Source organism: Sardina pilchardus, chromosome 13 (assembly GCF_963854185.1).
Source record: "Sardina pilchardus chromosome 13, fSarPil1.1, whole genome shotgun sequence".
Classification (NCBI taxonomy): Eukaryota; Metazoa; Chordata; class Actinopteri; order Clupeiformes; family Clupeidae; genus Sardina; species Sardina pilchardus.
In genome coordinates this window covers 31,115,238-31,142,496 of record NC_085006.1, presented here as the reverse complement: position 1 = coordinate 31,142,496, position 27,259 = coordinate 31,115,238, and the positions used below count along the sequence as shown (strand labels likewise).

Here is a 27,259-nt window from a genome sequence, read left to right as displayed (position 1 = left end):
CGTTTTCCATAGACCGTAAAAGATAGAACAGTCCCTGACTTACCCAAAGTTTACATAACAGACATCAGTGAGCCTTTGAGCTGGCAAAACAGTTGATGCATCAGTGCACATAGTCACAATATTCAATTTGTCATACATTTTCAGTAGAGCTAACTTATTGGCAAAGTAGGCTGCATAGACTAGCCTAACCTACAATAAATTATTGGCTCATGTAGCTTGTCAACAGCCCGATTACACATCAGTTTTTGTCTTTTTACTCCTCTTGACCTTATTAAGGCGAGCGAACGAGCATTAAGCAATTTTGAATACACATCTTCATTGAACAATAAGCTAGAATCAGCCAATCCATAGGATAAGATGCTTGATAAAGCAAAACAACCGAGTGTACAAAGGGTTGTTTTTTTGCTTTTTGTTGTTGAGGGGGACAGGGTCTTATTTCGCGCCCCTTCACGGGGGCGGGCATTGGTTGTTTTCTAGGCGTGTTCATAAAGTGGGCGAGAGTAAATTGGTCCACAACAAAACATGCTTTTCAGGGAACGGACTCGGAGCTGAAAGTGTTAGCAAGGTTTGCTACTTTGACAGAAGAACACTACTAATTGGATACCCGATGGTGGTGTTATGGGCGACGCGTAGCAGAACTACCACCAGCTGTAACTTCTGTCACGAGCAAAAGATCAGATTGTGTATTGTCCACGACAGGGCATGGTAGACAATTTCAAGGAAAGCCTGTGTAAGATTTTGCTTCGAGTGGGTACAGCGGTGGCATACTAGCTTGAGCCCAAGCTATCTCGAGTTTGTGTTGTGATGGCTACTCGCAATGGATTCTGTAAGAAAAGCTACATTGTGGCTGTTGATGTGGGGACAACGGGAATTAAATGTCACGTGTATGACAAAGAGGCTAATGTTAGAGGATCATCTTCCAGAAAGGTAACATCAAGTAATCCACCGATTTTAAGAAATGTTCATGAATAAGAGCGTTGACAATATAGGCTGACGTGTCATGTGCTTATGAAGACGGACGCAACTCGCATAACATTTTATGGCGGCTTAATTTAATATTCTCAGGTGTCTCCCTTATATCCCAAACCTGGTTGGGTCGAGATGGATCCAGAGGACCTGTGGCAGAGTTTCGTAGCAGTAGTGAAGGGTGCTGTTCAAGGTGAGTGTGTGTGTGTGTGTGTGTGTGTTTGTGTTTGTGTGTGCGCGCGCGTTGTAAGTTGTCAGACGTATAGATTATGAGTGGCACTTTGGCACAAAGTAAACTTCCCCCGCAACGTCATGTGACCTCTGCTTGCACTGACCCCCTTCCCCACATTCGGTAGCCCACTAACAGAGATTCGTCATCAAGCTATATTATGGCTCCTCCAGAACAATTCAGCTTCATGATTTGATTTGAGGCACAGTCAAAATAATGATCTGAAAGGGTGCTTGATTGACGTAACCATGTCTGACTGTAGTGTATCAACACTGTATCATGCTAATGAATATTATAGGCCTATGTATCCTACAGTTAAGCCCAAAATTATTAGCCCCCCTTATGAATTCAGACATAATCCTTTGTTTATAGGCCTACATGAAAATGACCATTTCCAAAAATGTGCCTAGTTTATATGATTACAGAAGCGCAAAGACAGTATGCCCACAAAGTTTGATGATCATTGTTTACTCATGCTCTGATTTGTGACAAGAAAAGCAAAAATTGACATGTTCAAAATTATTAGCCCCCAGACCATTAATAGTCAATAGTGTAGCCTTTCTTTGCTTCAACTGACAACAACTTCTTTGAATAGTCTTTTACTAGGTTGGCGCATATCTCTTAAGCACTCTTTAGCTCCAGCTCGTTCAAACTGCATGGTTTTCTTGTATGGACTCTTGCTTTAAGCACGTGCCACAGATTCTCAATGGGGTTGAGGTCTGGTCTCTGTGTAGGCTATTCCAGCACCTTGATTTTGGTATCCTTTAGGGCGTTTTAGACCACTCTTCACTATGCTTTGGGTTATTATCATGCTGAAGGACCTGGTGGTGACCTAAGCCTAGACTAAGAGCAGGCGTCTTGATGTTATCCCTCAAAAGGTCAACATAATCTTTCTTTTTCATGATCCCATGCACCCAAACAAGGCTCCCTGTGCCTGAGACAGCAAAACAGCCCCATTACATGATGCTCTTACCACCATGCTTCACTGTGGGAACTGTATTTTTATGGTTGTAGGCCTTCCCTTTTTTCGCCAAACATAGGCAACATCCATGTGCCCAAACAGCTCCAGTTTAATGTAATCAGACCAAAGGACAGTTTTCCAAAACTCATTTTTAGCTTTTAAATGTGCATGGCCAAAGTTCAGTCTGACTTTGAAGCGCCCCTTTTGGAGTAAGGGGTTTTTCTCAGCCGATAACCTTGGAGGCCTCCACAATAAAAATCCCTCGCTACTGTCTTCCTCAAGACTTTAACCCCAGAGGTCTCAAGGTCAGCAACTATCATTTTGGCGGATGTGCAGGGTTGCTTGCTAACATCCCTGATGATTTTTCTCTCTAGATTGAGATATTTAGCATTTTCATCCACACTTAGGTTTGTTATGCACAAACTTGGAACTCTTTGTACTTTGTAATGATGCCTTGCACGGCTGTTCTACAGACTGTGAAGCATCTAGAAATTACAGTATAGCCTTTCTCCATATTATACTGTAGGCCTCAATGATGTTCTTTCTGAGGTCCAGACAGATTTCCTTTATCTTCAGTATGCCTGTAAAGGCAGTCCCCTCTCAGACAGGTGTTCAAGTGCCTGTAGGCCTGTTCCTTGAAGTCTTTAGGTAAACAATCAATGCTGGTTGGGTGTTCAGGTGTTGTCTGGACATTAACTAACTGCAAAGGTGTGGCTTGAAAGGTGACAGGTTGGTCGTGTGCGTTTAAAAGCAAAAAAAATCACATGGGGGCTATTAATTTTGACCACTCCACTTTTCACACAATTTGAGATTAAGCATTCCTAATAATATATTAAAGGAGTCATAGAACGCATTTTTTGACCATTACAAATTGATCTTTGAGCCTAAATAATGTCATATGTAAATTTGTGGGGCTGAAAACACCCCAGGAGCACTGCTAGATCGCCTAATACAAGGTCATAAATAAGCCTTGCATTGAAACAGTTTGTTTTTCCCGCCCACTCAGCAAGTTCATGAATATTCAAATGAGATGCGCGCTGATTGGTCTATTGGCCGATATGTCCTGAAAGTTGATTGGCTCAATCCACCGGTCTGAAGCTAGAGCAAAGTGAAACCAGAGCCCGTCTACGGAGAGCCTTGCCACTCGCTATTAAGTCCCATTGTAACGACTTTTGGTTGCAGTTCCACCAAAATTCCACTGGGGGCGGTCGCCTGAGTGCAGAATGAATGGGAGCCTACGGAGCTAGACGGCTAAAGTTGGCTCTTTCACCCAATTGTCGTTGAGAGATCTCAGATTTGATTGTAGTTTTTGCAAGTTCAACATAGGTTATAGGTCAAAAGTTGAATGAACGAGTACTTATGTCCTTCCGATTTCTTACAGGTTGAGTTGTTGTTGCCCATACCACGCTAGCATTCTGCTAATGAAGCTTGAGTGTATGACGTCATTTACATTTTAAAAGACGTTTTAAAGCAAACAAGTGACTCTAAAAAATCAAACACCACGCAATACGTAATTTCTTTGCATCCCCTTTCGAAAACAACATTCAAATTCATTGACAAAAAATTATATTTTGAGAAAAGCGGATTTTGAGGGGTATTGCTCCATAGACCGCCATGCATTCTGCACTCCAAATGTAGCGCCTCTAATGGAACCAGCGTGGAACTGCAACCATTTCAAAACCGGAAGTATAACGACAGTGGCAGTTCTCCCCTTATTAGACATTCTCTGGTGAAACTACGTTTACTGCTGGTAAATAAAGCCAAAGTCTTTGATAAAGCTATCAACAATGGATTTAAATAAGGAATACAGCCGTACATGTATAAACCGAGTCAGAAGAAGGTTCTGACGAAGATGAAGTGCAGCAGATTCCCCAACAGAATGAATGTGTTAGATTGGTAAGTTTTATCAGTACATTTCTTAGTAGGCTATAGTAACTCTCCAAAGTTAGCTGTAATAACGCTAGCATTACAACGTCTCTGCCATAGACCACATAGAGCTCCACAGTCCCGCCCCTCCTCCGAGAGAGGTGCTTGTCCGGAAGTAAATTTCTCATTCATTTCTCCCATTGACTTCTGGAAAAATTCGGATATAAAGAGTTTTAGACCATGCCTTAGGCTAACCAGCTACAATGTGACTCATAAGCATATAACTTATAATTTCGAGTGAAAAAATGAACAGAAAATGTAAAAAAAGCGAAAGGTACAAGACTGTGTACATATCTTAAATTCCGAGATAGAGAACTCAAATCCCATGATGCTTTGCAAACGTACACACATTTCCAACATTTGCAGCCTAACGATAGTTTAATACGGTTCCATATTAATCTGAGAAAAGAAGATGATTACTTCCTACCGTTTCCATTGAGTAAATTCAACCTTCAAGATGAGAAAACCGTTCTTTTTCGGAAGACCACACATCGGTCCTGACAGCCCTGCAGCCATTTTAAGTTTTGAAGTTCCAGCGAGACATAGCTGGACGATAGGCGCGGGAAAAGTTGAGTACAGTTTGTTTGGGATTGCCATGGCAACGTAGCCTGATAAACCAGCCTAAATGGATTGGATGTCTAATTTAGTCTGGCCTCGATCAATGGATACAACGGAACATTGTTGGTGAGCACAACCCGTTGTCTTTCAAACCGTGTCTGTGCCTATAGGCCAACGCTCCCTCAAAACCCCGCCCCAGAGCCCTCTGCCCCGCCCGCGTTGGTTCAAAACACATCTCGGCGTTGTGATTGGTTTAGTTGCCATCTGCCAGATTCAGGGCAGTGTTTTCAAAATGTTCAATGGACCGAGGCCAGACCCAAATGCAGGCAAAACATTTTGCCGTCCAGCAGTTGGCGCTGGTTTTCCAGGCTAATGGCAACGGCGATCTCTACCAATCAAAGGCTCTGCTTTCACCAGTTTTACACGTTAGGGTGTCGGGTAGTGTAGTACTCTCTCGTTAAATCGTGAATAAAGCATTGTTTTCTCAAAACAAGGTTGATGCCCCCATTAACTTTTGACATCTATATGAGCAGGTATAATCGCTTAGTCACATCGTAGCTGGTTTTAAGTCTACCATGGACGGTTACGATGTTATGGCTTATTCTCCAATTGTCAATGGAGAAATTGTATTAGATTTTTTCTTCCGGACAAGGCTGTGGGCGGGACTGTGGAGCTCTATATCTAGATACTAGCATCGTAAGAGCAGTTTAACAAGAATTATTAATCGAAGGTATGCAAATGAGAGGGGGTGTATCTAAAGGGGGATGGGCGCCTATTACGTGTTATCTGAGCCCTGTTCAGATTGGAGCATTTCAACACGGCTGTTTCTATTTCCAAATTTGCATACGAAAGCAGGCGGGGGACGCGGTAAAGTCTTTGGTGTTGTCCTTTGGACACTGCTCGCAGCCTAAATTCAACAGGAACAAGGTGAATGTGGTTTTGAATTCTAGGACTCCTTTAACACTCCAAAATGCACCAGATTCTACATAATAACACTGGCGAATGTTTGATTTTTATAATTTGATCAGGGATGAAAAATTTAAGGAGAATTTTAGGGTAATGTTCCAAAATTTCAGGGGGGCTAATAATTTTGGGCTTAACTGTATATGTATCAATGCCCTCCATTCAAGCCACCAAAGCACAACTTTGGGAACTGAAGGTATTTTGATTACATCTGAGAAGGTTAAGCATTGATAGCCTCTGGGTTTAATCATTTTTGGATAAACTCTTACATCACTTTTAATTTATTCTTATCTTAGTGTCCCTGTAAATCTAAAATAAATGGTGATTTGAGTTTGTCACATCACAGAAAATGGTATCATTAATCAGTCAGTAAAAAATAATGAATAGAAATATTGACCACATGTATGTTATTATTGAATTATGCTTCAACATGAGGAGTATTTGGTTATATTCAGCTAAACTGTGGGCAGGTCAGCTGAATGCCGACCAGTTTATTTAGGCAGTAAATCAGCTAAATAGTAACTTACAGCTAATATTTGTGTTGAGCGCACACAGAATCCATGGGACTGTAAAGTTTTGGAGGTTGTCCACCTGTTCAATGAACTACTAAAGTAGAGTGACCAGATGTCCCCGGTTTCAGGGGACATTCCCCATATTTGGTTGCCTGTCCCCGGGAAAATACAGAAAAAAACTATCTGTGTCCCCATTTTTTGAAGGTAAAACTTGTATGTAATTTCAATCAGATTTCAGATTGATAGTCAAACTGAAAATGTCCCCGTTTTTTCTATATTTTTGGGATTATGTCCCCAGTTATGGTCTCGGACATCTGGTCACCTTTATATTAAAGGACTCCACACCTAGGCGCTAACATGAGTGCGGTGCACTTTATTTATAACAAAACTGATAAGGGGTAAATTAACCTAATTAAGCTTTAATTTACCTTAATTTAACCGCTTCAGAGTTATTCGAATGGTTGTATGCCTTTTTTCTGGTGGCCATTTTGCTTCCGCCTAGCGTCTGTTTAGCGGAACAAACCCAGCCTTGCAACTTTGGTGTGGCGAGCCACCCGCCTCAGAGTCAGAAAGTCTTGCGGTCTTGCGATGTACAGTAACAGACTGCTTTACGGCACTACACACTTACACGCCAGGCACCGGCTAGAACAAGGTAGCCATGGAGTTCCTCAGACATCCGTCATGGCAGAGCTAGCGAAAAGAAGCAGAAAGCGAGTAGACCGTTGTCGTAGGAACAGGGAATGAGGAAACGGGAGACTAACCGAGCGAAGAGTATCGTGACACATATACTACCCTGAAGCTGTCTGGGGTGTTATGTAGAGAAAACAGCGAGCAAAAAGCGAGAAAACCGTGATGAAAGAGGTTCTCAAACCTCTTGCATACAGGATCCCTCCTTGGTCCTCGGTCCTCTAGCTCGTGCCCCGGAAATCATTTACTGACGTCATCGAGGACATCTATTTGAAACATGAGGAGGCAAGACCGAGGAGGGAGGAGGGAGGTGGAAGGACCGGTACACAAGGAAACACAAGAGTGTCGTACGTGGAAGTGTTTTCAGAATTGTGTGATTATTGATCCAAGCTGCCATGGTAAAAAGTTCCCTCTCACCTCTGCCAACCTTTGGTTTCTGTTTTATTTAACAGAATAGAATAGAATAGAAACTTTAATTGCCACACAGGGCGCGCTTCAACAGCTTCTACCCTTCAGCAATTAGACTCCTGAACTGAAGATTTGCAACTCTACTTATTTATTTATTTCATTTGTATTCCCCATCGGGGTCGATAAGTGGAAAGAGTCCATGTTCATATGACATTGTTGGGCTTTGGTATAAGCTCATGTTCTCTGCAGTTTGCTTGTCTGTTTATCCTAGCCTAAGAGGTCATGCGCCGCATCCTCAGTAATTGATGTCTCTTAAAAGTCATGCGTGAGTGAGCAGGACATCTTGGCCGTGTCCAAAAGTCAAGGGCCCACGCTGGATAGTACCGTTCTTTCCAGTAGCGTCTCAGTTAGCGTGCTCCTCAGTATGCGTCCCTACATTTGGACAGCAGCAACTAGTTGGTGTCACCTGACTCGGGGAGGGGGGTGTGTTGCTTGATGATTTGCTTGACCTGCGCTGCGCAATGGATTATGGGATATCTGAGGCCAAAAAAGATGCATCGATGCACGCTTGGAAATCACGCCAAACGAAGTACCCATCTAGTGAGAGCGCTTGACTTTCGGACAGTCTATTCTGACGTAACTTCCGGAAAATGCACACTGCCCAGCGTGTGTGCTTATGGTTCAGACACAGCCATTATCTCCCATATCGCTCTCTTTTATTTACGCCATCCTCCTATCGTTCCTTCACAACATTAATTAGGAGGAGGGGCTAGGACTGGAGGAAGGAAGGAAGGAAGGAAGGGAGGGGGGATAGAGACGAGCTGTGTCCCAAACCACATACCTCTGTCAGTACACTGCTAGTGTGTGCTTTGTCCCAAACCGCATACCTCTGTCAGTACACTGCTAGTGTGCGCTGTGTCCCAAACCGTATAATTCTGTCAGTACAGTGCTAGTGTGCGCTGTGTCCCAAACCGCATACTTCTGTCAGTACACTGCTAGTGTGCGCTGTGTCCCAAACCGCATACTTCTGTCAGCACAGTGCTAGTGTGCGCTGTGTCCCAAACCGCATACCTGTCAGTACAGTGCTAGTGTGCACTGTGTCCCAAACCGTATACTTCTGTCAGTAAAGTGCTAGTGTGCGCTGTGTCCCAAACCGCATACTTCTGTCAGTACACTGCTAGTGTGCGCTGTGTCCCAAACCGCATACTTCTGTCAGTACAGTGCGCGCTGTGTCCCAAACCGCATACTTCTGTCAGTACACTGCTAGTGTGCGCTGAGTGCTTACTTGCGTGGTGCCCACATTTCCATGGCTAGAATTGTCTCAATATCTGCTCTATACTTAAGCTATTTGAAGAGTGCAAGTAGGCGGTTTGAGGCGCAGACAAAAAGACAAATGAGAAGAGGTCAGAGGTCATTGGCAAAGCAGCACAGGGTCCCTGTAGGGCTGTGCAATTAATCGAATGAATCAATGAATCGTGATTATGACTTCCAACAATTATGAAAATAACATAATCAAAATAAAATGATTATTTTTGCTACATTCAGTGTCATAACAATGCTCTCCTTTTGTCTTGAGTTGTCGTGTGCATTATCTGTCCACATGTCTTTTTCCTGTTGGATTATATTTAAAGTTCAATTTGAATTTTTTAAACATGTCAATTTTTAATACAGTAGCTGCTATGGGTGTTAGTTCCAAAATCACTGAGTTATCACATTTAATAATCAAGATTTCAGTGAACTAGAAAAGCACTCAGAGAGCGCAAACCTCTGCCAAGCTAACACATACACATAATCGCCTCCTGCATCTAGACGATGATACTGATCACTCACAATTTATTAGTTTCTTCCTTGGGTCATTTCAGACCTTCCCTGAAAATGGTTCCCTGAAATCCATCCATTACTTTTTGAGTTACCTTGCTAACAAACAGACAGACTGACAAACAAACAAACAAACAAACAAACAAACCAACCAACAAACAAACCCCGATGAAAACATAACTTTCTGGCGGAGGTAACAAAATAATCGTGATCAGGATTTTCACCGTAATCGACTGCAAACTGCAACATCAATGCGCCCTCATTGGACCGCCCAACAAAATGGAACGCAGAAAATGATGATGTCCTGTCAGGACCACACAGTTTACGGTCTTTACACGTGTTTTCAGGAGTATTTTTCTAACCAAAACCAGGTGTTTCCAAACAAATGACCAATTTTGGGATTATACAGGGACTTTAAGGCTTGAGGCATTCCTGCACTAACATCTGCGTCTCCAATCTACTGTTTAGATGCAGGCCTGCACATGAGTCAGATCCAATCCCTCGGCATCTCCACTCAGAGGGGGACCTTCACCACCTGGGACAAGTGAGTGGGCATGCTAATTACTGACTACTTCATTCAATCACATAGAGGAATGTGTACTGTACATGATGCACCAAGATGCAATTACTGTATGTGTGTGTGTGTGTGTGTGTGTGTGTGTGTGTGTGTTGTGAGTGTGAGTGTGAGTGTGTGTGAGTGTGAGTGTGAGTGTGAGTGTGAGTGTGAGTGTGAGTGTGAGTGTGAGTGTGAGTGTGAGTGTGAGTGTGAGTGTGAGTGTGAGTGTGAGTGTGAGTGTGAGTGTGAGAGTGAGTGTGTGTGTGTGTGTGTGTGTGTGCGCATGCAAACATGAGGATGTAATTCCTGTGCTTGTGCTGGTCTGCAGGAACACAGGAGTGCCCTTTCATAACTTCATCAGCTGGCAGGACCTGCGAGGAGCCGAGCTTACGACCGCGTGGAACGCCTCTTTCACCATGAAGGTCTGCAGTGGGGAGTTGTAAACCATTTAGGCGGGGATCACATTAGCCAGCGGCAAGCGTAACGCAACGCTCAGACCATAATAATAAATCCAAAATATTCTATCTCGTTCCTAAGTTCAGTCTATGTTGCTACGTTCTTAGACGAATCTGATTGGTCAAAATACCTAAACATTCTAAAACTGATTGTGATGAGCCGAGCGTTGCGCTTCAAAGTAGAACCAAGTTCAACTCTCAGTTTGCTCAATGCTAGCGTTACGCCAGCGTTGTCACTGTTCCGCTGCCGAACCATAGAGAACAATAGGAAACCTGCCGCTGGCTAGTGTGATCCCCGCCTTAACACAATCCACACGTTGCTTTATCTTCCTGCTCAGAGTTTGCTTCTTTACCGCTGAATCTTTTTTTTCATGTTTTTTCTGACCCAATGTGGCCCTGACCTGTCCACAGCTGATTCAAAACAAGTTAAGGTCACCTGAGCAGTAAATGATTAAACTCATTTTAGGGTGTTAAAAGGAGGCTAAAGCAAGATGTGAATGTTTTTTCCTTTCGTGTGTGTGTGTGTGTGTGTGTGTGTGTGTGTGTGTGTGTGTGTGTGTGTGTGTGTGTGTGTGTGTGTGTCATAGCTCAGACCGGCTCTATGCTCTTTTGAATGTGATATGTGCATTCCTCTGCTGATCTAGAAGGGCTGTACACATAGCTAATTGCATGCATTAAGGGACTTCCTTTTTGACTGAAATCCCCACTGACTGCCGATACAGTTTATATTCCAGTGCTCTCTTGTTACGTTGTAACTACACTGCCAATTATGGTGTAAAGTGTGTATGTACCATCTACACTGCGAAGTATGGTATAAAGATGGTGTGTGTGTGTACTACCTACACTGCTACTTACAGTATTGTGTGTGTGTGTGTGTGTGTGTGTGTGTGTGTGTGTGTGTGTGTGTTAACCATCTACACTGTTAAGTATGCTATAAAGAGGGTGTGTGTGTACTATCTACACTGTTACTTATTGTGTGTGTGTGTGTACACACTGCTAAGTATGGTGTAACACCTGTGTGTACTATGGGCTCTATCCTACATCCAGCGCAGTGTGGAGCCAAGCGTGACTCAAGTCTTGTACCCAAGCCAGTGATAGATTTGTCAAAGTTGCAGAGAGTGCACACGCACACATCCAGCTTGGTGCAGGACAGGTGCAGGGTGAAAATAGACCTGTGAAAAATGAAAGAGTACCCGCGAAGACCAACATTGGTCGAAACATTGTGCAATAAATTCACTACGGGAGGAAGAGCATCAGTGTGCGGGCACTTTTTAATTTTTCAGTGATGGATTTTTCGCCATGCGCTCCAAAAGCCCACACGTAGTGGCATGTGGCCGTGTGGAAAATAAATTGAAAACACTTGGATAAAGAGCTCGCCACAAATCAACATAATGAAAGATGAAAGATAATTTTTTTTTTTTTTTTTTTTTTTGGCTGCAGGTGGTCCATGGTGTGTCCTCACTGCTGCACCTGGTCACACGGCAGAAGGCGTTCCAGGCGGCCAGCATCATGGTGTTCTCCCCCCAACACGTGACCTTCCGTCTGGCCTGGGTGCTGCTCAACTGCCCCGAGGTAACCGTGCTGCTCGGACCACACCGGGAGATTGGTGGCTATCTGCTTCATGTCACTCTAAAGCAGTGGTTCCCAAACTTTTCACAATGAGTACCTCAGTTACCTCAGAGAACAATTGGCTCTCTAAGTACCACCATTATGACCAGCTTTGAAATACAGTAGCACACATTGTAGGCCATTTTCAATATATTTTACATTGGACTGTACGTAGCCTACTGCTTTTTTGTTGGTTCGTTTTTTTTCAAGAAAGATACAAACTATTTTAAAGTATATGTATATATACATATGCATACAGTATATGTATTTGAAGTGATTATTCATAAGTAACTCAAAGTACCACAACAAAGAGCCCTCGTACCACCAGTAGTACCCGTACCACAGTTTGAGAACCACCAGTAGTACCCGTACCACAGTTTGAGAACCACCAGTAGTACCCGTACCACAGTTTGAGAACCACTGCTCTAAAGGCTTCTGCTCATGACAGACCGACAGACAAATAGACAGACAGACAGATAGCTGGTGCTGGTGTGTGTGGGCAGTTGACAGAGCGTGTCTGATGTCGGTGCCTACGTGTGGATTGCTTTAGACGAGAGGTCAAGTGCAATGATGCGCTCAGCGTAGCTCTGGTCGAGTTCTCACTCTTCTTTTGTTTATAAACATGAAGAGAAACCGTTGTGAAAATGCGGCGAATCAAGAGGAACTGTTGGTCGTTTTTGAACGTTTTATTGTTTTAGGTGCAGGAGGCTGTAAGAAAAGGAACCTGCTGTTTCGGGACCATTGATACCTGGCTGCTGTATAGACTTACAAAGGGTAAATAAAAAATACAACTCCCACAATGCAGCAGTTCCCCCCAGTACAGCTGAACAGCGCATGTAGTCTCCTGTACTCAGTAATCCAGTTGTCTTTTCTCTTTTCATGTGCTGCAGGATCAGCATACCTCACCGACTACTCCAACGCCAGTGCAACCGGAGTGTTCGACACATATCAGGTAGACCATTGCACCAATCACACACATATCAGGTAGACCATTGCACCAATCACACACACATCAGGTAGACCATTGCACCAATCACACACACATCAGGTAGACCATTGCACCAATCACACACACATCAGGTAGACCATTGCACCAATCACACACACATCAGGTAGACCATTGCACCAATCACACACACATCAGGTAGACCATTGCACCAATCACACACACATCAGGTAGACCATTGCACCAATCACACACACATCAGGTAGACCATTGCACCAATCACACACATATCAGGTAGACCATTGCACCAATCACACACACATCAGGTAGACCATTGCACCAATCACACACACATCAGGTAGACCATTGCACCAATCACACATATCAGGTAGACCATTGCACCAGTGACACACATCAGGTAGACCATCGCACCATTGTATTGAACTTAGGCATCCTAATTGTGTCCGTTTGGAAATGAGCGGGGATGGTGTGTGTGTGTGTGTGTGTGTGTGTGTGTGTGTGTGTGTGTGTGTGTGTGTGTGTGTGTGTGTGTGTGTGTGTGTGTGTGTGTGTGTGTGTGTGTGTGTGTGTGTGTGTGTGTGTGTGTGTGTGTGTGTGTGTGTGTGTGTGTGTGTGTGTGTGTGTGTGTGTGTGTGTGTGTGTGTGTGTGTGTGTGTCCGTCCTCAGATGTGCTGGAGTGGACTCCTGTGCTCCCTGGTCTCCCTTCCTCTGAGCATCTTCCCTGCAGTAGAGAACACAGGGTGAGCACATTACATTTATATACATCACAGTACACCCTGCAGTAGAGAACACAGGGTGAGCACGTTACATACATACATTTATATACATTACAGTACACCCTGCAGTAGAGAACACAGGGTGAGCACATTACGTAAGGGATAACGGCCGACGAGGTGACCGGTTCGATGGAAATAATGGCTAGTTACCTCCGCCGTGCCATTATTTCCATCGAACCGGTCGACCTCGAAGGCCGTTATCCCGCTTATCTCCCGTTTGTATTCATAACCTGTATAGTTAGAACATAGTTTTATTCCACCGTTGCGTCCGTTAACATTGCTAAAACTGTCTTGACTGTGGGACTACTTTCCGCCACATATCAACTTTCTACTTGCAGGACAAAACTGCCGTTACTAGTTCTAAATGGATGGTTGCTATGGCCAAAAGCCAGTTGTTAGTTCTAAATGGCTGGTTGCTACGGCCAAAAGCCAGTCGTTAGTTCTATCTCTCCGGTTGTCAAGCGGGCATATCCCAGGATTCTGATTAACTTTAACTTTGAAAGATCGCTACTTTTGTAGCCTACATGGCATCCAACTAGCTACAATCCACCTCCGTCGTATGCTACAATGTTACTATGGTTCTGCACGTCTGTATTTCAGCTTGGATGCGACGTGACAGTTCATTTAAACTTCGCAACGAGTTTAGCGAATTAATCTTCAAGTGTGATAGGGGAACTACTTCAAAGGTAGCAGGTTATACGAAGTTAATGGCCACCCCATCAGCCAATCAGAGAAGAGAATTCCATTGTTGAGGGAGATAAATATACATACATTTATATACATCACAGTACACCCTGCAGTAGAGAACACAGGGTGAGCACATTACATATACATACAGTTATATACATCACAGTACACCCTGCAGTAGAGAACACAGGGCGAGCACATTACATATACATACAGTTATATACATCACAGTACACCCTGCAGTAGAGAACACAGGGTGAGCACATTACATATACATACAGTTATATACATCACAGTACACCCTGCAGTAGAGAACACAGGGCGAGCACATTACATATACATACAGTTATATACATCACAGTACACCCTGCAGTAGAGAACACAGGGTGAGCACATTGCATATACATTTATATACATTACAGTACACCCTGCAGTAGAGAACACAGGGTGAGCACATTACATATACATTTATATACATTACAGTACACCCTGCAATAGAGAACACAGGGTGAGCTCATAACATATACATACATTTATATACATTACAGGACACCCTGCAGTAGAGAACACAGGGTGAGCACATTACATATACATTTATATACATTACAGTACACCCTGCAATAGAGAACACAGGGTGAGCAAATTACATATAACATACATTTATATACATTTATATACATTACATTACACCCTGCAGTAGAGAACACAGGGTGAGCACGTTACATACATACATTTATATACATTACATTACACCCTGCAGTAGAGAACACAGGGTGAGCACATTACATATACATACATATATATACATTACAGTACACCCTGCAGTAGAGAACACAGGGTGAGCACATTACATATACATACATGTATATAAATTTATATACATTATAGTACACCCTGCCGTAGAGAACACAGGGTGAGCACATTACATTTGTATACATTTGCATACATTTGTATACATTTATATACATTACATTACATTACACCCTGCCATAGGGAACACAGGGTGAGTTGAGGAGTAGAACAGCTGTACATTACATTTATGTGTATTACATTTATATACATTTATTCACATACTGTATATACACATGACATTTATGTACGTTTCATGTCCAGTGATTACAGTGGAAGCTAATTGTAGTAGCAGACGCTAAGTGGCCGGAACACTTCAGTCACATGTCTGTAGGCTGCGGCTTGTTAGCGGCGGATTCCACTATCTGTCCTCTAAATTCCTCTCTCTCCCTCGTCTCCTGGCAGCTATTTCTTTGGCTGTACAGACGAGAGCATCTTTGGCGTGCCTGTTCCCATCATGTCACTGGTGAGTTTCAAGTGAAGTTGACTGGATTGAAATACTGGTTCATATTATTTAGAATGGGGTCTGAATCAATCCCTGTCATGTGACTCCACTTGAATTGACAAGCAGTGTTTTAATTGAATCTGTATTCTAGAACTATTTTAACAGCTTCTCTTACCATAACATTTATCACTAAAATATTTATAATGTCCTGCTCACCCCAATAAAGCTGCATTCTATGACGTAAGCACAAGTTACGTAATCTCCCGCCACTGTAATGAAGCCCGGGTTGTGTTCCATTTGAGTGATCTGCAATACCATCTATGTCCTGCAGATGGCAGACCAGCAGGCGGCCATGTTTGGAGAATGCTGCTTCAACAAGGGAGATGTGAAGATCACCATGGGAACAGGGACATTCATGGACATCAACACAGGAAACGAGCCCCACACCTCATTCACAGGTGAGGTCGTGAACTACAGTATGGTATTTCGCCGTCATATTTATGATCAAAGGAGCAGTAAAGTTTTGGGGGGCCCTGCACCAAATCCTATAAACCACGAGTTCTCTAAGCTTGTCCTGCCCTGACGATAGCCATGTTTACATGGACACTTCTATTCCGATTATTACTAACAGAATTACAGCTCAATCGGAGTAAATATTGTCATATAAACACCTCAATCGGAATGAAAATGCCTGATCGGCTCAGATTTTTAATCGGAATGGAAAAGGTGGTGTAGTCCGTTCCTAGGCTGAATGAACACCCATGTATACAGTCATTCGGATTGCCTACTTTATATTTCCAATGAAAAGTAGGCAACGACAGCTATTCCGATCAAAGATTGTAAAGCACCTGATCAGAATAGAACGTACTCCATGTGAACAGGCGGCACACATTTTTGTGACAAAAAAGCTGTTTATGTAAACATGACTACTGGCTAATGATGTTTACCTCAGGACGGTAGTCCTCCTTAAACCGGTACCCCTCCTGTTTAAATAAACGCCTGTTTAAATACTGTCGGGTCCTCCTCAGGACGGTAGTCCTCCTTAATCGCCTGTTTAAATCCTGTCGGGCCCCCCTCAGGACGGTAGCCCTCCGTAAACGCCTGTTTAAATAAACGCCTGTTTAAATCCTGTCGGGCCCCCCTCAGGCCTGTACCCCATCGTTGGCTGGAAGATCGGGTCCGAGGTGACGTACCTGGCAGAGGGCAACGCTGCGGACACGGGCACTGCCATCAAGTGGGCACAAGAACTGGGTAAGGTGTTGCCATGGAAACACGTGTAAACAATCCAAGGTTTTAGAGGTAAAGAAGTTTAGGGACTATACCTTATTATGAGTCCTATTGCATTCTTTATTCCCCAGATGGCCAAGACGGAGTGCTGCTATAGAGGCACTTTTGGATATTGAGAAGAGAAGAGTAACTCTTACCATTGTGTAAACTAATGCTCCTTGTAGATTAGCTTGGCTCAATTGACTAGAGCAGAGACAATTAAGATGCTGTTGTTACTGGTGTTACCACGTTACTTTGAGTGATGCTTTGTCCAGTGCCAGATGTAGACAGAACTAAAGTGCTCACAGCTAGGGTTTTTTTGTCTGTAATGTTTGTTTTCTGATTTTGAATCAGGATAAAAAAAGCTAAATACTCTGAACAGTTTTATCTTTCCTGAATGAAATGAAGACTTGAAAAGAAGAGATGATCCCTGTGATGCGCACAATGCTGACTAATCTCTCTAGCCATATGAAGAGATGATCTCTGTGATGCGCACAATGCTGACTAATCTCTCTAGCCATATGTGTTAGCTTAGCCGGCTAGCCCTTGCACAGCAAGTTTTCCCACGTTTCCCAGGAAGTATTGATGAACGTAGATAGGGGAAAGCCCAAATGCAAATACTGAGGTGTAGCTTCTTCCTCGAGTTTATACAATTATGTCACACACATACCACACATTCCACACACTCCACACACACACACACCTGCCCTGTGGAGGGAGCAGGAAGCAGAATCATATGTAAATGTACACCATAATGGAAATCCCTGTTCGGCCAAGTTTACTTGCGTATATGAGGAATTTGGTGTCTGCATTTATCCCATCCGCGCATTGTATTAATGTAATTGTGTGTTCTGGTTCATCAGGAGGGAAGCATGCGTTTACATCCAAGAGATCTGGCAATGCACTTCACTGAAGTGAATTGTGTTGTGCTTTTGTATGTGATGAACTGAAGCAATCAATGCATGTGAGTTACTGTGTAGAGGTAAAAGACACTTGCGTGTGTGTGTGTGTGTGTGTGTGTGTGTGTGTGTGTGTTTCAGAGCTCTTCTCTGAGGTGACGGAGACGGCAGACATGGTGACCGCTCTGGACAACTCTGACGGCGTGTGCTTTGTGCCTTCCTTCAGTGGCCTACAGGTAAATAGTAGCATTCACCGCTAGGATTCAGGTAAACAAGTAATTTCCACAGTAGCATTCACCAGAAGGATTCAGATAGCTCTCATGTTATTTACTCATGATTGTCCTGCACAAACCTGTCTGATATGTCTTCTTAGTAGTTACAGTAGTTACAGTAGTGTTATTGATATGTGATTTTCTTTTAATTGAACGAGGTCTGAAGGTGGACATACTGTAGTAGTCTAGAGAGGATTGACCGACCATAACCACGCGTAATCTGTTCCCTAAAACATCACCGCAGTAAATGTAATCCATTTCTTCTGTTGAGCCATCGAACCGTCTGTGCCAACACCTTTTGTAAATCCATTTCCTGCGTTTCTAAATGCGAGGCCAGATTGTTGACCAGAGGGCTGGGATTACTGTACGCTCCTGTGGTCCGCTTTACAGCATAACAGGAGGAAATGGATTACAGTTTTGTGGCTGTGGATTTTTCTCTCCAAAGCATCCGGCCCTGCTACAGTGTGTGAACGTAATTTGACCCCGTTGTAATGTGAGCGAGCGGAGCCCTGATCTGGCTTCAGCATGTGTGTAGTATGTGTGTGTGTGCATGTGTGTAGTACAGTATGTGTGTATGTAGTGTGTGTGAGTGGCCTGTTATTGTGGGCGCAGAGCAGAGGAGACGTGAGTGTGGCGGCTGGCGGCTCAGATAGGGTGTCCCCCGTAGATAGATCTATATATATATACGTATAGACATGTATACGTCTATGCTGAGCATGTTCAACATGTGCTGCAGGCACCTCTGAACGACCCGAGGGCATGCGCTGCATTCATGGGCCTGAAACCCTCCACCACCAAGTCCCACCTGCTGAGGGCCATCCTGGAGTCCGTGGCCTACAGGTGAGCCCTCCTCCTATGGACAGACTCCTATATGCATTAGACATGTAGCCCTCCTCCTATGGACAGACTCCTATATGCATTAGGCATGTAGCCCTCCTCCTATGGACAGACTCCTATATGCATTAGGCATGTAGCCCTCCTCCTATGGACAGACTCCTATATGCATTAGACATGTAGCCCTCTCCTATGGACAAACTCCTATATGCATTAGACATGTAGCCCTCTTACAGGCATACGAGCAGCCCTTCTCCTATGGACTAACACATACACATATACGAGCAGCCCCCCTCCTATGGACTGACTCTTACATACATTGCACACATTACACACGTAGAACTCCCCTCTGCTCTAACTCTTACACATATGAGCTGTGTAGTCTCACACTATTATGTTCAACCCTCTCCTATGTTCTAACTCTTACTCACATACCGGTATACGCGCTTTTAGCGTTATGGTTTTAGATATCGTTATCATTCTTGGTGTGAATGGTGTCTAGCTCACACACACACACACACACACACACACACACACACACACACACACATATATGAGCTGTGTAGGCAGACTACTATGTTCAGCTTTGTCCTATGGTCTAACTCTTACACACACACACACACACACACACATATGAGCTGTGTAGGCAGCAGTGTTGTGCACGTTCACACTCTTCAGTAACTAGTTCAAAGTTCAGTTCACACACGTGCAAAGTGAACTGTTCACGTTCATAGTTCACCATTTTCAATTTTGAACTAGTTCAAATTCAGTTCATTTGAATGAAAATCTGTTTCTACCGAATATAGGCTACAGCCACCTGTTGTTCTCATCTAATTGAGAATGTCCGTAAATTGGGCTTTATTTCGCTGGGCAGATACATTTCTTTTAGATCTGTGGCAGATACCGACGCCTAATAAATGCGCGGCCGCGCATTTATTAATAATTAATAATAAATGTGTCAGCTGTGCATGCCTGACAGCAGAAGAGTGTAGTTTTTACACCGGGAGTATGGAGGAGGCTGCCTTGCTGCATTACCTGCAGCGAACTGTTCAGTGACATACTGTAGGACTCTTTGAACACGTTATGCATCCCTCTATCATCACTGACGAGTGCAGAATCTTTCCGCGATTGCATTCATATAGCAGCGGTTCTGTGTACAATGCATCATGCGTAACGTGATCATGGGTAGGCCTAATGTAAGGTAGTGCAAAGCTGTAGTTTAGGAGTGGCGCCCGTGGGCAGTGAGTGTGACAACGACAGCCTGTTTCTAAATTGCCAGCAGATAGTGTCACTCGACTTCTCAGGACAAAATAAATTCCATAACGTTTAATTGGACATCAACAGTGACGTTCGTCGTTCATTTCCCATAATCTGAGCGAATTCACGTTCAAATTCATTATTTACAAATGTGTTGCGTTCAGTTCAGCGTTCACAGAAAAATGAACGTGTTCAATGAACACGTTCTTTTGAACTCGTTCATGCACAACACTGGTAGGCAGACTACTATGTTCAGCCCTGTCCTATGGTCTGGCAGTAGATAAAACAGAGTGGCGACACTCCCATAGACCTCCATAGGAAAAAACGGCAGCGCTTTTTCCAGGCTATTTCCTCGTTATGGGGCTTTTGGAACTGTTTACAGCCAATCTCTTGGTCAGTAGTCAATGAGTTAATTGATTACACCTTCCAGCATCAGAAGTACATCCCACCCTCCTGCGATTCAGCCATTCAGCACAGGTTTTTTTGGAACTTTTGATCGTGGCGGTAACATCAAAGAGTGTCGCAACTCTCTCTTTCTATGGCTCTGGTCTAACTCACACACACACACACATACACACACACATATGAGCTGTGTGGTGGTTGTTTTGATGCTTTAAGTGATTAAGAACTGTTGACATTTATTCCAGGAACAAACAGCTTTATGACATTATGATGCGTGAAACCAGGATACCCATAACAAATATCAGGTACATTGCTACACTCTGAGCTGTGCTTATTTTATCAGGGGCTTTTTGGACTGTTTATATTGTATCATAATACTGTGTGTGTGTGTGTGTGTGTGTGTGTGTGTGTGTGTGTGTGTGTGTGTGTGTGTGTGTGTGTGTGTGTGTGTGTGTGTGTGTGTGTGTGTGTGTGTGTGTGTGTGTGTGTGTGTGTGTGTGTGTGTGTGTGTGTGTGTGTGTGTGTGTGTGTGTGTGTGTGTGTGTGTGTGTGTGTGTGTGTGTGTTTATATGTACACGTGTGTGTGTGTGTGTGTGAATGCCTGCAGGGCAGATGGAGGTGTCTGCTCCAACAACTTCATCATGCAGTTGACGGCTGACCTGCTGGGCAGGAAGATCGATCGGCCCAATCACTTTGACATGTCCAGCCTCGGGGCTGCGTTTGTGGCCGGCCTTGGCTCAGGTGAGACCCTCCTCCGCCCCCCACATCCTGTGCTCCTCTCCTGTTCCTACGGAGCCTAGTTCTTCTGCGTCCAGAATCCAGATCTAGTTCTTCTATGTCCAAAACTAGTTCTTCTATGTCCAGAACTATCCTAGTTCTTCTGTGTCCAGATCTCTCCTAGTTCTTCTACGTCCAGAACTATCCTAGTTCTTCTGTGTCCAGATCTCTCCTAGTTCTTCTACGTCCAGAACTATCCTAGTTCTTCTGTGTCCAGATCTCTCCTAGTTCTTCTACGTCCAGAACTATCCTAGTTCTTCTGTGTCCAGATCTCTCCTAGTTCTTCGACGTCCAGAACTATCCTAGTTCTTCTGTGTCCAGATCTCTCCTAGTTCTTCTACGTCCAGAACTATCCTAGTCCACAGTGATCTGGTGACTGTCCGGTTCTGAGGCTGTAGCGGGCGGGAGATTTCCGTAGCTCGGCGGCTGGGTGGAGCTGACCTAATTGAGTCAGTGTTTACATAGTTGGGTTTGTAAGTCACTCACTCACACACACACACACACACACACACACACACACACAAACACACACACACACACACAGCTGGATGAGTGCACAGCTTGCTGTTGAGCTGCGGAGGCTGCTGTTTCAGGCCCTCGGTCTCCGCTGCTGCTTCTGCAACCTTCCCCTCTCCACCCTCCACCCCTCTACGCCTCCACCCCTCTCCACCCTCCACCCCTGATGTCCCCGGGGCTCTGCACAGAGGGTGGAGTGGGTGTCCTGGCAGGCCTACAGTATGTGCTTTATTGCAAGTTATTAACCGAGAGCACTGTCTGCACAGAACTGCTGTCTGTACTGTATATCTTTCATGCATGTGTTGTATTCTGACTTTCTGCAAAGCAGGAAGCTCATGTGGCTGAAGTCTGCGTGTATCTGCCGAGTCTGAGTCTGATCCATTTAGCGTGTGTGTGTGTGTGTGTGTGTGTGTGTCAGTGCGTGTGTGTGTGTGTGTGTGTGTGTGTTTTTTTTTCTGCCATGTTTACTTGTGTTTCCTCTCATCTGCTACAGAGATGAATCATAGGGGCCGCCATCTGTTGGGCACCGTGATCAACATGCTGCCGTGCAGATTACCTCCTCTCTAGCTAGCAGGGCTCCATGCAGACATGCATGCGTGCCTGGTGCAAGTGGCTGCAGTGTTTTTAACCATAGTTAGTTAGGGGAGCGTTAGGGGAACGTTTTTAACCATAGTTAGGGGAGCGTTAGGGAAGCGTTTTAACCATAGTTAGGGGAGCGTTAGGGGAGCGTTTTTACCCATAGTTAGGGGAGCGTTTGGGGAGCGTTTGGGGAGCGTTTTAACCATAGTTTGGGGAGCGTTTTTAACCATAGTTAGGGGAGTGTTTTTAACCATAGTTAGGGGAGCGTTAGGAGAGCGTTTTTAACCATAGTTAGGGGAGCGTTTTTAACCATAGTTAGGGGAGCGTTAGGAGAGCGTTTTAACCATAGTTAGGGGAGCGTTTGGGGAGCGTTTTTAACCATAGTTAGGGGAGCGTTAGGAGAGCGTTTTAACCATATTTAGGGGAGCGTTTTTATCCATAGTTAGGGGAGCGTTAGGAGAGCGTTTTTAACCATAGTTAGGGGAATGTTTTCAGAGTTTCATTTCATTCACTTCTCTAAGGAGGTCGGCGTGACTGATTTGATTTTGCTAATAGGAGGCGGTAGTGGGTCAAATCAGCCTGTCCTCGAATCACTGACTCACTGTCGTCCACTGCTGCAGGGTTGTGCAAACGGTTCAGGTCAACAGTGGTGCTCTGAGATGATTCTCAGACCCCAGGGGACATATCGATTTTTATTGAAGATTCTGTATTGCTCTCCAGATGCACATTACACAGGACAGCCAAATCAGTCGTCAGCAAATTGCTCGTCCTAACCACAGCTGAGGGCAACACGCAATGTTTAAGGAAAGCAATTTCTTCTCATCAATATGTACAGTGGGGCTATTGTTACATTTAACACACACTCTATCTAAGCAAATATCCCAGTGCATGGAGGGATATACGTGTGTAATCATAAACTAGATCAGTAGGTTCTCAGATAAAAGGCCGGTTTCTCATACATAGTTTAAGCCTGGTGGTAGTGTAGTGGCTAAGGACCTGGGCTAGCATGTAGTAGCCTGTAGCGTGGTGGTAGCGTAGGGGCTATGGAGCTCAGGTAGTACTGTATGTAGTAGCCTGTAAGGTAATGGTAGCATAGTGGCTAAGGAGCTGGGCTAGCACGTAGTAGCCTGTAGGGTGGTGGTAGCATAATGGCTAAGGAGCTGGGCTAGCACGTAGTAGCCTGTAGGGTGGTGGTAGCATAGTGGCCAAGGAGCTGGGCTAGCACGTAGTAGCCTGTAGAGTGGTTGTAGCATAGTGGCCAAGGAGCTGGGCTAGCACGTAGTAGCCTGTAGGGTGGTGGTAGCATAGTGGCCAAGGAGCTGGGCTAGCACGTAGTAGCCTGTAGGGTGGTGGTAGCATATAGTGGCTAAGGAGCTGGGCTAGCACGTAGTAGCCTGTAGGGTGGTGGGAGCATATAGTGGCTAAGGAGCTGGGCTAGCACGTAGTAGCTTGTAAAGATGTGGCTTCAGCTCAGGGCTGCCACCATTGTGCCCTTGACCTTGAGTTTCCCTGGGGAGACAGGTGTACTAACTGACATGTGTTCGTGTCTTTGGGTAAAAGTGTCAGCCAGCTGAATATAAGTAAGTAGCATGTGATGCCGCCTCTCTGGGAACATGTTACAGAGCAGGTCACACACACACACCCTCATGCGTCACACGCAATCTCACAGTATCATTGTGGCTTTGACTTTGATGTAAATATACTCTTCACCATGTTCTATTTAGTCACATTCACTTTCTGTTTTTAATGTTGTGTCCACCACCAGTCTTCAACGCTACAGTAGGTCAAATTAAAGACTCCTATTCCTCAGTGGATCCTCTCTGGTGGAATGAGTTGCCCAGTGCTCTGTTCCTGTGATAGTTTTGGGTCTTTCAAGAGGGGTCTAAAGGCATACAGTATCTGTTCAACATGCTAACATTACTAAGCATTTCGTATGCGTTACAGTTTGTATATTGAAGTATGTAGTTATTGTCATTAAGCTATTGATTGAATTGATATTGTTGTTTATTATTGCTATTCTCCTGAATATAGTATTACCAACATATTAGATTAGATTCAACTTTATTGTCATAGTGCAGAGAACAAGTGCAAAGACAACGAAATGCAGTTTGTGTTTATCCACAAAAAAAGCAGAAAGACGGGTGGTGCAGGATAAGAAATATAGTGCAGTCTAGACAGTAGTTTACAGTTGGTTTGCAGAAGGTGGTTTGGAGTAATATGAATTAAATATGCATTGAATATATGCAGTGCAAAAAAAGTGTCCATGTTTGAACAAAAGCAAAATACCATAACCATAACCAAATGATAGTCATTGTGGGTTTGACTTTGAATGGAAATATACTCTTCAGTCACCTTGTTCACCTCACTTTCTGTTTCTTCTTTTTCTCTCTGTTTTACGAACCGCAGTGACAATTCCCCAATCTAGTACCCTGGAAATCCAGAGATCTCGCGAGAGAATTTGAATTTTCTCAGTGAATCACGCTGCCAGTCAGTAATGATGCTCATTATTACCCATGCCCTTGGAGCCGAGCTGCACCAATCACATCAGAGTATCTGATATAGGCGGGCCAGAGCCGAGCTGCACCAATCACATCGGTGTATCTGAGATAGGCAGGCCAGAGGCAAGCTAAACAGATGATGACAACGCTGCAACATTAAAATCCGGAATCAGTCCGTAAACGTTGGTCGTAATGCCATCCAATTGCGTCGAAGTTCAGAATCAGTCCGTAAACATTGGTCGAAGTGTGATCCAATTGCGTGCAGTGGAATGCAGGCTCGGTGCTGCCCCTCAAGTTGGGCCATTTTCATTAGTCCTAGCCAGACCCTAATCCTTTCTAGATTTGGCTCTGGATCTCCAGGCTTCCAATCTACTGATGGTGTTGTCAGATCAACAGGCCGTGCGTGCGTGCGTGCGTGCGTGCGTGCGTGCGTGCGTGCGTGCGTGCGTGCGTGCGTGCGTGCGTGCGTGCGTGCGTGTGTGTGGGTGCGTGTCCACTTATTTGCTCGCTATTTCCCTGTACTCTCCCTTCCTCTCATGGAAGTCACAAGTTCCTCTGATGGGCGCAGTGCTCTGAAGTGGACTAACTCCATGTGAGTGACAGTTCAGACATGTCCGCAGTTGTGTGTCTGACAGCAGGGCCTGTGTGTGAGCATGTGTTGGAGGCCCGGTGACAATCTTCCTCATACTCTTCCTCACGGTCTTACTCTTCCAAGGATTCCTCCTCTGCTAACACTTCTAACAACCTAACACATCTAGTACACACTTCCCCCTCTCCCCTCCTCTCCTAACATTTCCCCCTCTTCTCTCCTCTACCTCCTCCTTCTCTCTTTCCTCTACCTCCTTCTCTCTCTTCTCTCTCTTCCCTCCTCTACCTCCTCCTTCTCCTCTTTCCCCTCCTACCACACATTGACTGCTTGTAATGACTACACCCCTATCCTCTAGTAATAGTATTGACTGATGCAGTATAGCTTGAATGTTGTACTCTTTTATAAGTGGCTTTGGATCCACGCACCTGCTAAGTGCGTGTGTGTGTGTTTGTGCGTGCGTGCGTGTGTGTGTGCGCGTGAGTGCGTATGTGCGTGTTTGTGTGTGCGTGCGCGTGTGTGTGTGGCAGGTTTGTGGAAGAGCCAGGAGGAGCTGAAGCAGCTGAGGACCACGGAGCGTGTCTTCGTGCCCAGCAGCCCGTCGCGCCACCACGCCACCAACCTGCGCAGCTGGGAGAGGGCACTGCGCCGCTCCATGCACTGGTACAGCCAGGCCTGAGGGGGGCGCTGTCCTCCTGAGCCAACCCACAGTCACAGTCCTCACTGCCTGACCACAGCCTGCCTGAGGTGGACGACGGCATCTCGGTTCAGTTTGCGTAGCAGCATACTCTATCAAGATGAAGTGGTGTCCTTTATTGTCACACACACAACACACAAGTGTGTGTGTGTGTGAACTCTTTCCTGCCTTGCAGAAAGTCTTGCACACTCTCTAACTGGAACTCAGGATGTACATAGTTTTAGTACTTTTTAACTGTTAAACAGTGTCACAGAGAATAGAAGATCCTTAATTATGTGTGTTCACACTGGAGCTCCTCAACAGTATTATTTGACCAAGAGAAATCAGTTTTGTGGTCCACTTGCTACTGCGACTGTTAGTAGTAATAGACTTGAAGGGAACAATCAAGTGGAATGGTTGGAGCTTGAAAGCCCTTCACTTTGAGGGCCCTTCAATGGCCTCATCTGCTAACAAGATTACCTCATGTCAAAGTCCCTCAGTAACAGATACAGTGCCTTCGTTAGATATGTGTGTGTGTGTGTGTGTGTGTGTGTGTGTGTGTGTGACCCAGTGTCCGTTCATCCATCAGGCCAAGTGAACTTTCCCCCACCTCCCTGAGTGGAAGCTCCAATCCCCCCCGCCGGACGCCTCACTGAGGGGGCTGGTGTGTGTATGTGTGTGTGTGTGTGTGTTCAGTGAGCTGCATAGATGTGTGTTATGGGGGGTGGGGGGTTCTGTAAGTTGTGTGTGTGTGTTATGGGGGAGATTGGGGGTGGGGATTCAGGAGATGGGAGGCCTAGGCTTTGGGTCTTAAGACAGGGACGCAATATGGTGATATGGGTTGGACACACCCGGAGTGTGGGTATTGGGGGAGGGGGGCGCACAGTGTTGCCCCCCCCCCCAACAGGAAATCCTCCTCTTGATGGATCCTGGGAAGACAGCCTGGAAAGATGATGATGTCGTTAGGCTGTCCCTCGGGCAGTTCTGATTTATCTTCTTTTGTTATTTTATTTTGGTATGTTTTTTTTTAGACTGCTGCTGCTCTTGACATTTTAAATGCTCTTGATATGCCGAGCCAAACTTATCAGAGATCAACAAAAGCTGAACGTCATTAGCATGCATTTTGTCAGACAACTGTACCACTAGCGTTGAGTGTTTTTGAAAGTACTGTGAACTTGCAGAATTTGAAGTATGCCATTTGAAAGGAGTGCACTAAGCTGCTTGAAGGTCAAGTGAATTTCCTGCTGCACAGCCTCATGTATTCATGCAAAGAATCAATGCACAGCGCATCAGTGCATTACTTCCACCGTTCCCCTGTGCATTAAG

At 44.8% G+C, this 27,259-nt stretch overlaps 1 protein-coding gene across 1 annotated transcript; it reads left to right on the top strand.

The window, feature by feature from the left end:
- The first annotated feature begins 547 nt into the window (after positions 1 to 547).
- Positions 548 to 26,642, top strand: LOC134100250 (putative glycerol kinase 5). Its single transcript, XM_062553357.1, has 16 exons — positions 548 to 927; positions 1,066 to 1,159; positions 9,497 to 9,572; positions 9,913 to 10,006; positions 11,480 to 11,611; positions 12,346 to 12,421; positions 12,538 to 12,599; positions 13,281 to 13,354; positions 15,332 to 15,392; positions 15,703 to 15,829; positions 16,518 to 16,622; positions 17,678 to 17,772; positions 18,545 to 18,648; positions 20,547 to 20,606; positions 20,909 to 21,042; positions 25,788 to 26,642. The coding sequence occupies exons 1-16, from the start codon at positions 805 to 807 to the stop codon at positions 25,934 to 25,936; spliced, it is 1,566 nt and encodes a 521-aa protein (XP_062409341.1). The 5' UTR covers positions 548 to 804; the 3' UTR covers positions 25,937 to 26,642.
- Positions 26,643 to 27,259: the final 617 nt, after the last annotated feature.

Excerpts from the sequence above, each read along its gene's own strand:
- LOC134100250 (XM_062553357.1), top strand. The coding sequence starts at position 805 with ATGGCTACTCGCAATGGATTCTGTAAGAAAAGCTACATTGTGGCTGTT. Across the intron at positions 12,600-13,280 it reads GAGTGTTCGACACATATCAG|ATGTGCTGGAGTGGACTCCT; the intron begins GTAGACCATTGC and ends GTCCGTCCTCAG. Across the intron at positions 18,649-20,546 it reads CTGGAGTCCGTGGCCTACAG|GAACAAACAGCTTTATGACA; the intron begins GTGAGCCCTCCT and ends CATTTATTCCAG.